A 15,296-nucleotide genomic window follows, 5' to 3' on the forward strand; every position below is an offset into this window, starting at 1 on the left:
GGCGGTGACACCCCCGGGATGCTCCTGTCACGCCGGGACCTTTGCACCAGCCTAAATTCCTTGGAATTCTTTGGAAATTGCCTTCTGGCTTAGCGCTGCCAAACTGGTCTCCGTGGTAACAGAACCCGCAAGCTGTGGGAAAAGGTGGCTTCCAGTAAGGATAAAAAAAGAAAGAGGCAGAAAGTTAGGAGAAGGCGGTGGTCGCACAGAGATCTTTACTCTTTGGTGTTGTTTTTTGGTGTTTAATTTGGTGATGAAAGCCATTAGCAAATAGCAGGAAGTGACAGTGTGCAGTAGGAGTGTTGCTGGGGTGACTTGGGGCTCTGCTCCCTGTTGACAAGGTTGCAGTAAGGAGCATCTGTGCAACTGGGCAGCTCTGCTAGGGCAGGGCTCAGGAATCATTAACCTCAGCTTCCGTAGTCATGCTCATAAAAAATAATACATGATAAGAATTTGCTTAAATCAATTATATTAATGATTAATTGGAGTTTTTTCCACCTCCTAAATGTCCAGCCTAACTCACAGATTTAGCTCAGTCTCAGGATCAGGCAAAGGTTTTGTTTTCCACTGGCAGCCAGAGAACATTTTGAGATTCAAGGATTAGGACCAGTGTCTTGGATACCGAAAGGTGTCCTAGCCATGATTTGGAGCCACTGTGAATCACCATGATACAAACAGTGATTCTGCTTTTTGAGGTACAAATGCTGCCTGAAAACTGGAGCTGGGCCCTGGCCTGACAGGGGACAGTGACTGCAGAATTTTTGGGGCTGTATTCTACACATCTTTCCCAGCACATTCCCTGTGAAAAGAAACTTCAGTGCCTTTGCCACAAGCAAACTTCCTTTTGTCTGACATGGTTGGGCTGGGGTAAAAACAAGAAAGTGCATCTATTAAACAGATGATGTTTAAAAATTTATGTGGATGCAGACAAATTATCAGAGGTGTTAAGTGCATTGTAGTCTGAATGCCAAATGTATTCCCAGCTCATGTAGAGGCCTCAGAGGCTTTGTTTATACTGGTCAGAGAATTCCTGGAGAGTGAGCTGAATTAAAGGCTGCTCTTCAGCAGCAACATGGATCTCACTAAATCAATTTCTGCAGCAGTTCAGCCAGTTAGTGGGGAAGGTCATCTTTTGTCTGGGATGTTTCTGTAGGAGATCTGATCGGAGGGAGGAGCAAGAAAAGCAGATCTCTAAAAACAGTGCAGTGTGCTTCCTTTCCATGTCGTATATGAAAGAGCTCCAAGTGCTAAGTCAGGGCGAATAAATTAACCACCTGTGATAGCCCAGCACTCTGCTGGGGGCCTGGCTGTCTCAGATACATCCTATGGAAAGTTAAATGCCAGCGTTATCTGATTAACAGGAAACCTGCACATGCCAAAGTGCTGATGCTTTTGATAGCACATGAATCCCAGAAAACACAGATAAAATGTCTAGTGTTTGAAATATCCTTCCTTCTGCTGCTTACCTGGGACAGGAGCAAAAGGTCAGCTGAGGCAAATTTGAGGATTTCTTAACGTTTGGCTTAAGATCCTGGGCATGATTTGTAAAGGTGCCTGAGAAAGTTAGAAAATCAACCTGAAGTGATTTTTTTCTCATGTAGATGAGGAAAGACTCAATAATCTTTAATGTACAAAAATCCTTTTGCAAATATCCTGGCTAAGAAATGGATTTAATAGATTCTTTCAGTACCTTAGAACATTTCCTAAAGCAAATATTAAGCCTGATATCAACAAGGCCCATAAATCTTATAAACTTCTGTTGCTGCTGCTTGATTGCTGAAGACTGTTCAAGGAGTTTAGATTTCATTTTCAGTAGACTAAGTCCAAGGTTCCTTAAAAGAAAATAAAAACAGACTGAAAATCTTGGTCTTGAAACTTAACCTGCCAAGCATGAATATGAAAATTGCAGCATAAAGGCCAGTACTGTTTGCAATAGACACAAGCATTTTGCAAGTTTGGCAGTTCTGGCAATCTGCAATTCCTGTGAACAAGTGCTGCAGGTGGAAGGGCGATGTTTTAAGGGTGCAGTTGCTTCTTTTCATTAGCTGAGTTGCTGTCTTTCTCTATGCTTTGAAAATGTCACAGTTCCATTCCCTGCAGCGATGTTTGTGTTCAGTTACAGACATGAACAAAACACGAGCCTTTTGTCTTCTGAACTTTCCCTGAGCAATTTTCTCTACTCCATCAGTTTGAGTTGCTCCTTCTCTGCCGATTTCAGTCATCAGAATCTTCCAGGCCACTGTAATCCTTCAGCATTCTCTTTTGTGCTGGATTTGTACCTCAGTTACCCTGAAGTATATCTGTTGGGAGAGCACGTTAAAAAAAAAAAGTAGCACTAATGAATGAGTTCATGTAACATTCTTTTACTTTCTGTATCGCTCTGCCAGAAGCAGGGGCACTGCCCAGCTTTGCTGTGCTGGGTGCCCTGCCTCTGGCAGCTGTGCTGTGCTGAGTGCCAGCGCTGCGTTTGTCCTGTTCAGAAATGAGCTGCACCATCGAGAAGGCGCTGGCGGACGCGAAGGCGCTGGTGGAGCGGCTGAGGGAGCACGACAGCGCGGCCGAGGCGCTCATCGAACAGACCACGGCGCTCAACAAGCGGGTGGAAGCCATGAAACAGGTCTGCTCTCCAGCCCTGCCTATCCTGCCAGTGCAGCACTTCCAGCTCTGGGGGCTTCTGTGCAGCACGGAATGAGCGGGGTGCTGGGTTAATCCTCTGATGCAGGCTCGGTGTTTTCAGTAGAGGTGTGGCTCTCATCTAAAAATAGCTTGTTTATATAGTTTGAGACTGGAAACATTTTCACAGTTACTCCAGTTTAAATATTGAAAACAAGCATTTATTTGAAGAATGCTGGTGGAAATGGGCTTGGTATCTTACAAACCACTCTGTGGCGTCTCTTGGTTTGCTCTCCAATGCAATACTACACAATTTTATTAATTTCAGCGTGCCCATTTAATCATACAGAGGCTCTGACATGTTTTCTTCTGTACAGAATACTTTGTCTTTGCACTGTCTCCTTTTGTTTCCAAAATAGCCTCTTGGGCTTTTTTGTGCTCACTTCTGTTCTGACGTTGAGCTGCTCAAGGCATGTTGCTAGATTGAGTGTGAATTTCACAAGACAACTCCCGGGAAAACGTAAAGGTGTCTTGGGATTTTCCATATGGGAGTGCATCCTGTCACTTTAATGAACCCAAGATATGTTCATGGGCCTATAAAATTATAACACCCTGCATGCAAATCAGCGCTGTAAAACTAGGCATGCAGAGGTCTCATGGCTTCAGATCAAGAGCATTACATATCCCCATGTGTTAGGAGTCAGGATCCATTGACTCTGGCCCAAGTGACTTGTACCCACACAGCCTTGTGGTTTAAGGTTTTGGGATGCCGCAGAAAATGTCAGGAGGTTAATACCTCATGGTTTGTCTTTACCACATCTCTATGAGTTTTAAATTGCCTGATGGTGAACTTGGCCTGCATTAACTGATGGTTAAATAGCATCCACTACACACATCTAAGGTGATGCTTTTGTCTCTCTAAGGGACAGGATGTCTGCAACACCTTCTGGTGTGTGTGTTTGATATTATTATTTAAAAACAAGCATTGTCTTCCTGGTTACAGACTGTGAGTGACAGTAGAACTGGTGCTTTGGGACCTGCTGAGTAATACCTGCCTTTGGTTATTCAAATATGCTGTACCTTGTTGGTTTGTTTTTGTAATAACCAGTACCAGGAAGAAATCCAAGAGCTCAATGAAGTGGCAAGACATCGCCCTCGGTCTACTCTAGTGATGGGTATCCAGCAGGAAAACAGACAGATTAGGGAATTGCAACAGGAAAACAAAGGTAAATTATGAATATTCTATCCTTTTCAAGCTCCAGCCTGTATCACTGGAAATAGTGAGACTTCTACCGCTGATCTTTTTTTGAAACAGAGCTGTAGAAGAAATTTTTTCTTCTAATTTCAATTTGTCAGTTCAACTGATGAAAATTCAATTCAAGAGTCCTAAAGTCTCAACCTCTGGGACTTCTGAAGAGAGATTTGGGAAAAGTTACTTTTTTTGGTCCTTACCTAATGTTCAGCACAAGTAAGGAGATAAGTAGAACTTCATTCTGCAGTATAGGGATCTGTTTGGAGAAATGTTTAACAACTGCTGAAAATAATAGGAACAGTCAGGACAAGTTAGAGTGTAAGTAGAGAAGTATAATTCCTTCTGGAATTCTGTACGCTAGGAATGCACTGTTCCTCCAAGAAAGTCTTAGATATTCTAACAGTTCCACTCAGCAAAGGATTCAGTGATCTCAATTCAGATGAGTCTTGCCTTATTTCGGGCGTTATTTATCCTTTGACTCAGTAGATTTTGAACAGAAGCATTTTTCAACTCTGGTTTTACCAAGCTGCAGATTAAAACAGATCTGTGAACTCCTTCGTGCCTTTTGTACCGTGTAGGTTGTAGTGGCTGGGGTAAAGCTGCTCAGCCACACTCCAGCTGGCTTTTGTCAGCCACAGGGACTGAACATGAAGTCACACTAACAAAAGACTCTGTTACTGACCAGGATTTCGCCCAGGCTGATCACCATCAAAGCTATTTGCAGAGCCTGTGTAGATTTCATGGTGCAGGGAGTGGGGACACTCAATTACAGGCTCATTTCAGTTTTCTCAAGCTGAAATCCTTGTGCATTTTGATTTGGTTCTCTGTGTTAAATTCTTAACTGCATTTTGAATTCTGTTGGCAGAACTGCGCACGTCTCTGGAAGAGCACCAGTCAGCTCTGGAACTCATCATGAGCAAGTACAGAGAACAGATGTTTAGGTTGCTTATGGCAAGCAAAAAGGATGATCCAAGTATAATAATGAAGTTAAAAGAGCAACATTCCAAGGTAATAACTTAATTGAGGGTTTTTGCTTTGTTTTTTAGTTAACCTTAGTTTGTAGTGAATCAATTCAAAGCTCACTTCATGTCAGTTTTTATGCTATTGTACTACTAATGAGCCCTAATTTTTATAATCCACCCCGTGCAACACGATCAGGAAACTATCAATTGAGTGTGTCAACCTTACCAGCTTCTCATTTATTAAAACTTTAAACAGGTAGCATTTCATTACTGCATTTGCTTAATTTTCTTTTGTTTCGCTTCAGTCTTTAAGGCAACTGGCCTGTTACACTGCCAGAGGTTAGTAATAGTCAGACTTTTAGACTAGCTTTAATTTATGCTTGTGGCTCCAACAAATCATTAATAAACCTCTGCTTAGGGAGAGTAGGAGGAACAAGCTTTTTAAATTCAATATTTAAATTTTTCCCCCTAGATATTGTAAATAAATTTTTAAAATTAAAAGTCCTTTTGACTATTGATTAACTGGATGAAGCAGGAAACACAAGTATATGTTCAGTTATTTAATAGTCAAAAGGACTTTTAAATTTTGGGGGAATTCATTAATCTGGGTCACTAACATCTAAACAGGAGCTTTTTAGCAAAATATTACGTTTCATTAAAAATGTAACATAATCATTAGAGCAATGCAGCTGTGTGGACAAACATGTTCTAAGTGTTTAATAATCTTTCTCCTCATCTAATTTAAGTTTGCAAAGCAAACTTAGGGTCCGCTTACTGGGAAAACAGAATTTAAGAATTTGATTCTTTCTTGCCTGCTTACAGCATCCTATGTGTGTAATTATTGTCATTGGTATGAAAAAATATTACTGGATTAGAACTGTATCTTTAACATATAATCTTGAAAAATGGCAGATAAAGATCGTTTTCAACAGAAGTTACCTGAGAATATGATATAGCACCTGCTCCAGCTTCAAGAGAGCTAACACAAGAGGGTAAAATGAAATCCATCCTGAAATGGACTGTGATAGTTCATTTAGGAGCACTTCAATGGAAAGGCAGGAAAAAGAAACAAAAAAGAAAAAAGAACATCTCACAATGTAATTGAAACAGGAGATTTAGGCTTCAACATTTTCCTTAAACCTCTTCCTTCATGAATGCCTGATGAAAAAGATTTATCACCCTTACCCTGACATGTAGGATATCTGGAATTTCATTATTCATTCTCAAGCTTCATATTCAGAAGATTGAACAATGTTGAAACCCTTTTTAAATACCTCTCTCTTGTTAAGTAAAAAATCCATTATACCCAAGGAGTTAAGCTCCCTTTTCCCAGTAATGCTATTTTCCCGAGTGCCAGCTGTTATTTTAGTGCCTGTTTACAGATTATTACAAGAGCATTGATTGCTGCAGATGAAGAAGCACCTCCTTTAAATAGAATGTCAGTGTCTTCTGTTGGTGTTGTATGCAAGAGAAAAGTGTGTGTTGGTAGCAGTGACCCTGATCTAAGCGTGCTGTTTGAATTTGCTCAGCGGAAACAAGGCCCTAAAAATGGGTGTGGCCCCTTTTTGGTTTTATCTCATTAGAGAGAAAAAAACCCATGTGTACAAAAGAGAGATACACAGAGGCTTTCACTGTCACTGCAGTCTTTGGTTTTCACCCATCTAAGTTTTCCACACGTGCCTTCCAGAGCAGAGCCTTCCAATTTGGTGTTAGGGTCTGACCTAACATCAGTGATCTTGGAACAGGCCCGAAGTTGTATTGATCCAGAGCCCGCATGAGCTGTGAAAGCAGGAAGCAGGGAGGACAGCAGTATATCTGAAACCCACAGCTCCTACCCAGTCCTTCTCAAGGGTGCATCCTTGCCTGACCACAGCTTCCTGTCAAGCTAAATTTGGGAGTTCTTAAAAAAATGTATTTCATGTCATCACCTGTACTAGAAACTGAGAAGAAAATAAAGATTTACAGCAAGTTCTTCCCCGCCCCCTCACATTGAGAGTGGGCATTTAACAACTGCTAAATTATAGCTTGGGCAATTGGAATGGCAGAAGGGAAAGGGCTGATGTTTATTTCAGTTCAGGGTACTTGTTTTGGTCAGATGATTCATTATGATTCCAGCTGAGGCAGTTCTTTGTGGTAGTTTAAAGGCAAGCTGATCATCTGCCAGCTGTATAGATCTCCCATCAAATTCATCATTTAAAGGTGGGATTTAGCTTTAGTCTCTACTGTCCTTCATTTCAGCCCTCCTGTCCTGCTTTTCTTGATACTGGCCAATAAATATTGTGGATTTTGTCCAAAGGCCAGGTCAGGCACAACTAGACTGGCATCACAGCAGAGTTGGAATAAAAGACAAGTTGAAAAAAGGAAAGCTGTTGGAAATACCTTTAAACTGTTTGGCTTAACTGAGCAGTGAATGCCACAGGGGCACAGGCTTCTCACATAGCATTGCAGGGAAAGGCAGCAGTGACCCTTATCCTGAACCTCTGAAGTCCAGAGCCCAAATAAGCTGGAATTGGAGGTGGAGTCAAGCAAAAGTATCTAAAATAGAGAGTGGAGGACAGGTTTGAGTTTTGTAGTATATGACATAGTAAGGATGCACCTTGCTATGCACCTGCTCTTTTTTAGAGAAAAATGCCTGTCCATGGACTGGTACTGGAGATCCAGTTTCAAACACCTGGAAAGAATGTGGCTTTCCCTGCTGTTCTCACAGGAGCTGTTTTGCATATCCAAAATAACACACATCAGTTCCTGCTGCACAGGAGGGCCTGGTCAGGGCAAGCACTGCACTGTCTTGTAGCTGTTTTGAGGCCAGGGATCACAGCTGGTTAAGCTTCTATCAGATTCCACTGTGAGGCAAACCAGGTTTATTTAAATAAACAGGACCACTGTGGCTGCCCACACTATAAAGTTAGAGAGAATTTGTTTTACAAAATTGAGGTCTGTGATAAAAAATGTCACAGCAGCTAAACCACATTTAATGCTTTGCTTTTTTAATAATGCAGAAAATGTATCACTAAGGTATTACTAAATATTGTATCTCAGGAGCTGCAAGTGCACGTGGACCAAATTACAGAGATGGCAGCAGTGATGAGAAAAGCCATTGAGGTGGATGAAAGGCACGGCTGCAAAGAGCAGGAGCGCATCAGCCAGCTCGAGGTGAGGAGAAAGCTGCAGAGGCACAGATATTAAAGGGAGTAAAGATCCTTCCAGGTGTTTTATGGAGTTACTGTCCCAGTCACTCACTGCTGTTGTGTTACCCTTGCCTTGCTGGAGCAGGGGAAGCACCACTGCAGCTTAATCTCAAGGAGGGGGTGCTTAAAGCCCATCCAAGACAGCAGGAGGGTCAGAAACCTCATGTGCTCCCTTGGAGAAGATGACACAGCACTGATTTCAAGTCATGTTTTACTCCTTATGCATTAGTTTGGAGTAGAGGGGAGGCTTTACCTGATTTCTTTCTGGAGTTCTATTAATGTATTTTTCACTCTCTGGTTTTAGCAAGAAAACAAAGGCTTGAGAGAAATTCTTCAAATCACTAGAGAATCGTTTCTGAACCTCAAGAAAGACGATGCATCAGAGAGCACGTCCCTCTCAGGATTAGTGACAAGCAGTGATCTGAGCCTGAGGAAAAGCTAAGGACTCTGGGAATCAGCAAGCTTCAGTTGCACAGTTAAACCAATGGAGCATCAGGGGGCACTGGTCAAGCACTTGTAATTGAATAGGGCACCAGCAAGAGGATACATCCAACTCCAGCTCAGTGGCTTTTATACCGTGTAACATAAATTCAGCTGGTGTTCTGCAATACCCTCAGTGACAGATTAATTGCCATAGATCTAACCTCAGTAGGAAATGGATTAATGCACTTGCTGAATTGCAAATTCTTTTTATATGAACTTGTTTTACAGATAAAAGGTGAGATTTCAAGTAATTTATATAAATTATTGCTCATGCAAAGTTCAGTGCAACTCTTAGATAATAAAGGTAAGATTTCAAGTCTGATCTCTGCCTTAGAAAGTAGTAACTTATGAATATGCTCTGTGCATGATCCACATAGCATTTTTTCCTTTTGTTTTGGTTTTAATAACTTCTCATTTTGCAACAAACCTCTTTGACGGGAGGGGGACACAGGCAGCATAAAATTTCAGGATTTCTGTCATTTAGCCTTGAGGTATTGCTTTAAAATACAAGGCCAGTTTTTAAACATAAGGAATGCTGTCAATCAATAGTTTGGAGTTTTTAAATGAGACAAGATTCTTTCAAATATGTGCACTGAATTGTATTGTGAGAATATGGAAAGAGCTGTTCCCGCTTTGTTGTTCTCAGGAACACAGGTAGCAATACAATTCTGCCTCAGCTTTTACCTTTCAGAAGGGAAATCCAGCTCAGTTCTCTGTCAGTAAGAAGCCACATGAGTCCCATGTCTTTCTTCTCCAGTTGCCTGCCCAAACTTCCTGAGTGAGGAATGGCAACTGGAAAGCACAAAAGCAGTGACAGCAGAAATGGGGGGTGGAGGAAGGAGGAAGCAGCTTCATGGCAGAGTTGGCAGCCTGCAATTAATAGTCTTAATTTTCCTTTCTCCAGCACTAACTAGTCATCAAGAAGGTTTTAAAGTGAGTTAAGCAGAGTGAAAGCTGTCAGCTACAGAAAACTGTGGAGCTACAGCTGCCACCCACAGTTTCACATTCTGGCTGTTCAATAACCCACCAAGCAACATGAGCTGAGCTATCCTGAAATCAACCACCACTTAGTCAAGTTTGATTTTCAGTCACAGCAACACAGAAGGAACTAAGCATCCAACACTTCCAAGCGTGCCAGCTTCAATGCAGCTTCCTGTGCCCCAGCACAGCTTCCCTGAGCTCGAGTTAAATGTTTCACAGGCCTAAGGGGGAGCTTTCCGTGGCACCGAACTGACTTAGGAGCAGCTCAGTACCTTTGTTCTGTTCTTTCTGTTGCTGCTCCTTCCCGTGGTGCTTTCAAGAGGAAATAAGTGAGAAAGGAGCATTAGCAGGCAGTAAATGCTGGTTTTCAGTGAACTAATACATGTGCTGACAGGACAGGTAAATCAGGCCTCAACATTCTCACAGCCTGCTTTAGAAATGGAAAAGCTGCTGCTTCTCTGCAGAGCACCTTGGCTTCTTGCTAGGCTTAGGAGCACACTGAGGACAGTCACATGCATGGAAAAAAGTTATGGCCATTTCCAGACTTGTGAAACAGCCGTGCGGAAATTCTGGGGCAATATTTTAGCTCATGCACAAAATATTCTTGTCTGCTTTTATATTATCTGTAAAGCTTTGCCGGTGCTTCTCTAATTTAGATTTTGCATTTCTGCCATGGCTTGCAAGCTGCTGATTTACTAGAAGCAACATCTTTTTTCACTGGAGTGTTCTGTTGTTACAAACTTAGAAGGAATTTTGGGTTCAGTTGTTGAAGTTCTTGTTTCTAGAAGCATCTTTTCAACCATGCACTGATGTCAAGAGGCATTTTTATCCATTTGATGCTGAATTCAGCCTCATGGCTGACTTCTGGTTTGGCTTCCGAATACAGAAGAGAGTTGTTGGTCTGTGGCAGTACTTTGAGGTTGCTCTATTAGGAAATAATGCTTGAGTAGTGTTTATTTTTGTAAATTAAAAAGAAAAAAATGACTTAATTTATCTACTCTTAGTCTTCACATTTGATACGTCTCCCCTTTCAGTCCCCTGCCCTGATCACTTTAGGATTTTAAAGAGCCTTCACAGTGTGTGGAGTGACTATTTTTCATTGCATACCTGTTATTTTTGTAATGCAGATGGCTTGGAAAGGATTTATGGCTAGAATTGTGTACTGTACAGTAAACTTATTTTATCAATAAAGTTGACTGAAAACATGGATGTCTCCATGACTGAAGCAAAGTACTGGCTCCGAGATGAGCCTCGTTGGCAGCACAAGATAAGAAAGTAACCAAAACTGTTCTATGGGGCAGCTGTTCAGCTGAGGGCAGATTGAAACTAAATTTGGCTGGTTTGTACAACTAAAAGCTTTGAACAGCTTTGACTTTTTAACAAGCACATGGGATTAGAAGATTGTTAAAATACAGAACTAATGACACTGGAGAATTACATGTACTGGAATCCCTGTGTAAATGCCCAAAGGCTTAGGGAGTTTCCTTAAGCTCCTTTTCTGGTTAAAAGAGGAAATTTCAAGTCTTGTGTTGGAATGTAAAACTTGAACTTGTTTTTTTTGAGAGCCTGGAGTATTGAGTGTCCGGGGCATGACCGGCTTCACTTTGGCCAGGAGAGCACTGTGGTGCTGCTCACAGCATGAGGGCAGAGGGAAGGTGAGACCTTAAAGCTCCTCCTGTGCTATCTCCTGTCATGGGCAGGGACACCTTCCACTATCTCAGGCTGCTCCAAGCTCTGTCCAACCTGGCCTTGAACACTGCCTGGGATGGGGCAGCCACAGCTGCTCTGGACAAGTATTTTGTAATTTTTATCAGCTCTTCTGTGACAAATTAGCTGCACACACCTGTTATCCAGCCAAGCTGATAAGAGAGCACAAGTCAGCTAAATGAAGGTTGTAGTAGATGCTGTGTGCAAAACTACATCAAGTCATTCCTTTCCTTCTGGACCATTTAGCATAAGTGGGACTGAACCAGAACTGTATGGGAGAGACTGAGTTCCTGCTGCCTGCAACCACTTTCCTGTCCCCAGACATTGGGAGCCAGTGTGGCCCTTGTATCAGGGAATATCTATTTCCCATGTTCAGAAAACACTCACCTGACAACTGCCTTAACCAACTGCTCAGCAAGGAGGGAAACACTTTGTCACTGCAGTCTTGGAAGAAGCACGTGTTGGCAGCACTCCTCAGGCACCAGCAGAGAACAGGCACAGGGGAAACCCACCAACTCCAGCTGCAGTCTCTCCATTTCCCAAGATGAAGGTTTACTTTTTTGAAGAATGGCAGACAATGACTTCTCTGCAGAGTTCTCAGCACCAGAAATCCCCCAATCCATACACCTGAGGTGGCTCTTCCAGCAGTGAGCAGCAGTAGAGCTGGTTTTGAGAAGTCAGTTCTTGGAAGCTCAGCACAGCACACCAATGGATGCAGAGTGATCAGCACCTTCTCTTTTCCAATACTACATTCAGGAACATGGCAAACACATTTTTAAATGACTCATCATCTGCAACTCAGTACATTCCTGGCTAAGCAAACAGCAGCTGCCTCCTACAATTCTCCACCTGTGCTTCTTTGCTTCCTGCATATGGCTTTCACCCTCAGCATTCAGGATAAAAAAAAAATTTAATCCAGCTCATTTTGAGCACATTAGATATCTGATGCTTTTTCTGATGAGGCAGCCTTGTGAAGATCTAGTTCTGAAGCAGGCAGGGAAGTTTTACACAACCCTCTTCTCCTGCCACTCCCTCTCACCCCCAAAGTGAGCTTGTTTATTGCTCTGGTTTGAAGTTGACTTCTCCCAGTGTTCAAGGAAGCACAAAGCCCTTCATGCTCAGCAGGAGTCAGCTGGCTGCCTGGAGCTGGGGGCTGGAGCAGACAGGCTCTGAGAGAAATAAAATAAATACAATAAACAACAAGCATCTGTTGAACACACAAGTGTTATGGGAGCTGTTGTTTCCAGAGAAAACTTGGACACCAGAGCCTACTAATCCAGGATATGGGAGGGGAAGGCAACCAGATGGACATTGGCAAAATCCAAATAAATCTGGATATATCAATATATCAATGCATTCCTACCTCTGAGTAAGGACACAATAACCTAACACAATACTCACCTTGCATACCCAAAGGCTCAGTGTTTCTTATGCTGACTCTTCACTGGATAAACCAACCAGGAACCAAAGTTCCACTAAAGCTCCCCAAAAAACACTGCCAAGATCACTGCAGACCTACAGCTGCTGACAGGTCAGAAGGCAGAGAGATGAAAAGCTCCAAGGCTCAGTGAAACATGCACATTTTGAGATGGAGCCTACTGATTCCTCTAGAGGGGCTCCGTCTTTTTTGGAAGCCTTTCCAGATCAAGGACAGCTCTAGGCAAGGACAGAAGGGAATCACAGACTCATAGAAGGATTTGTGGTATGGGATGGGACCTTAAAGAGACCTTAAACAGACCCTGGATTTCAAGGATTACACAAAAAAAGACTTGAAAATACCCCTTCAACACTGCAGTGGATCAGTTAATGTATTTTGATCATGACCACTGTTAATCACTGTGGCTTAGGGACGGACTATGTAAGAAAATTCCTGAACCATTTCTTGGCAGAACCAAAAAAAGGAAATACAATCTCCAAGTCAGGATCTCAGAAAAAAAGAGTTCAAAGCCCAATTCTGCTAGAAGATTCCTATGTGATCTTGCAGACGAGATTTCAGGGAAGAAGGGGATGACAACCATTTCTTTGTTTTCCAGAGCCTCATCTGACAATGCTCTCAAAACAAAAAGCCTCTCTGGACCACGCGCTTCCCTCAGTGGCTGCACAGAGAACACTCTCAGCCTCTGGGTGTCACTGCAATGCCAGCAACCTCCCCCACCTCAGCCCTTGGCCAGAAGAAAATTTTTCAAAGCAAACTCTCCATACAAGATCAAAGGCAGAGGCTAAACTGTAAAAGCATCATTGAATTCAAAGAGGCACCTTTCGTTTCAATATTCTTTGAAAAGACATCTTTATTATAAAAGATATAGAAAATTAAAGTTAAACTTGTTTCTTGCACAATGTTAATCACAGCAGTTATAAAAACCCACCAAGGTAAACATGTTTAAGAGCATTTCTATACCACAGAAGGGTTTGCTGCCTGCCATGGCACATGGCAGAGACATGCTCAGGATGAGTACTGGGAGGATGGGCAGAGACCCAGGGAAGAGCTCCTTGTTTACCCCATGTGCCACACAACAGCACAGGGAAACCAGAGCCAAACCACAGGATTGCAGCCTTGCTTTGCTGTTTGAGGCAGATGATCCAGCTCCAAGCAAGGATGGGGTTTGTCTCTAAACATCAGAAGGATTCAGTCACCTCGGACACTGTCTTTGAGCTCTCACTCCTTAAAGAAAAGCCATTTAAAAGTCATTCATTCCTGTCTATGCCAGGGTGCTTTAACTTCCAACAAAGTTCCCAGAAAGAGTTATTTTGCCAGCTTCCTCAGAAAGAGCTGTTTCTTACAGATTTCCTACCAAGAATTTAAAGGGGTGGCTGAGAGCTTAAGCTTCCATCCCTGGGGAATTCCCTCATGGAGGCTCCATGCAGGCACCTGAGCAGCCACTCGCCTCACACAGGCAGGACTGTGCACTCAGCTGCTCTCACTGAAGGTTCAGACACAGGGAGAAGGAGGAAGAGTCACCATACCCTGTGTCACAGTACAGCATGTGAGACTTGAGCCATCCTGCAGTGCATGACAGACCCCCACTGGAGACCAGGACAGGGCACAAGGGACAAGCACAGGTAAAACACGCCCAGGTGTCTTTGGGATGAGCCAAAACCACATTGCTCCAGCTGACATTTTGAAAATGGCTCTTGGGTTGTTTGGTTTTTTTTTGAGGAAGAGCATAAAGCCACCACAGGAGATTGGTCCCTCATCTGTTTTTATACTACATTCTGCTTTGGGCAGATGCAATTCAAATAGGTAAGGAACACATTCAGTCAGCAAGGTTCCTGGTCAGTATCTTGCTAGCTGAATGCTGTTTTCACCCCTTAAAGGCAAAATTAAAAGATGATTGAAAATAAATAATTAGTGTTTCAGCCAACTCCAGGGGGAAAAAATTGCAATTGGGTACAAGGAGCTTATTTCCTTTTTTCTTTTATGACAGCACCATCAAAAAAGATACTATACCAGAGCAGAAACAAGACACAGGCTGTTCAGAAAGCAAACAGGGAGACAAACCTCTTGTGTTCTCCTAGCAGCCATCTCTGCACAGAGACCAGATGACTGACTTGCTACAAAACCAGCCAAAAGCAAAGGAAAAAGTCTTCTTGTCTCAGATCAGTCCCCATTCCCGAGCCCTACAGTGCACACATACAACAGTTAACTCAGTGCAGTTTCAATTCAAGTCACTCAGTTCAGCTTGCAAGGTTCAGTAACACTTCTTGGAAACCAGCATGTCTGCAGCCACATGTTTTGTACCTGTTAGAAGGAGATGCTCAGTTCCTGCTGGAAGAACTCCCTGTATGTCCAGTCCCTGTCCCTCCCCTCACAACTGGACAGGCTGCCCACCCTTGGGAGCAAGTTGTGCACCGCCTCAGCAGACATTTCCACACGCAAGGAACAATCAGCAGGTTGCTTTCCAAGGCCTGTTTGATATTCCACATACCCAAACAGCAAAGTAGACTCCACAGGATCAATGACTGTCCTTGGCAACGAGTACAGGATTCTGCAGCTGGACTCAAGCAGGTTGCAGCAGGCAGAGTGTGACACAGAGTCACAAACAGCATGTAGTGTACTGGACAGTGAACTGCTCTGCCAAGCTGGCCAAGCAGCAATCTCTGTTTCAGCAG

At 42.9% G+C, this 15,296-nt stretch overlaps 1 protein-coding gene across 1 annotated transcript; it reads left to right on the forward strand.

Annotated features, from left to right (window-relative positions):
- The first annotated feature begins 2,456 nt into the window (after positions 1-2,456).
- FGFR1OP2 (FGFR1 oncogene partner 2) lies at positions 2,457-10,685 on the forward strand. The gene is made up of 5 exons (XM_005426418.2): positions 2,457-2,617; positions 3,722-3,839; positions 4,731-4,873; positions 7,867-7,980; positions 8,320-10,685. The coding sequence occupies exons 1-5, from the start codon at positions 2,483-2,485 to the stop codon at positions 8,455-8,457; spliced, it is 648 nt and encodes a 215-aa protein (XP_005426475.1). The 5' UTR covers positions 2,457-2,482; the 3' UTR covers positions 8,458-10,685.
- Positions 10,686-15,296: the final 4,611 nt, after the last annotated feature.

Source organism: Geospiza fortis, unplaced genomic scaffold (genome assembly GCF_000277835.1).
Source record: "Geospiza fortis unplaced genomic scaffold, GeoFor_1.0 scaffold8, whole genome shotgun sequence".
Taxonomy (NCBI): domain Eukaryota; kingdom Metazoa; phylum Chordata; class Aves; order Passeriformes; family Thraupidae; genus Geospiza; species Geospiza fortis.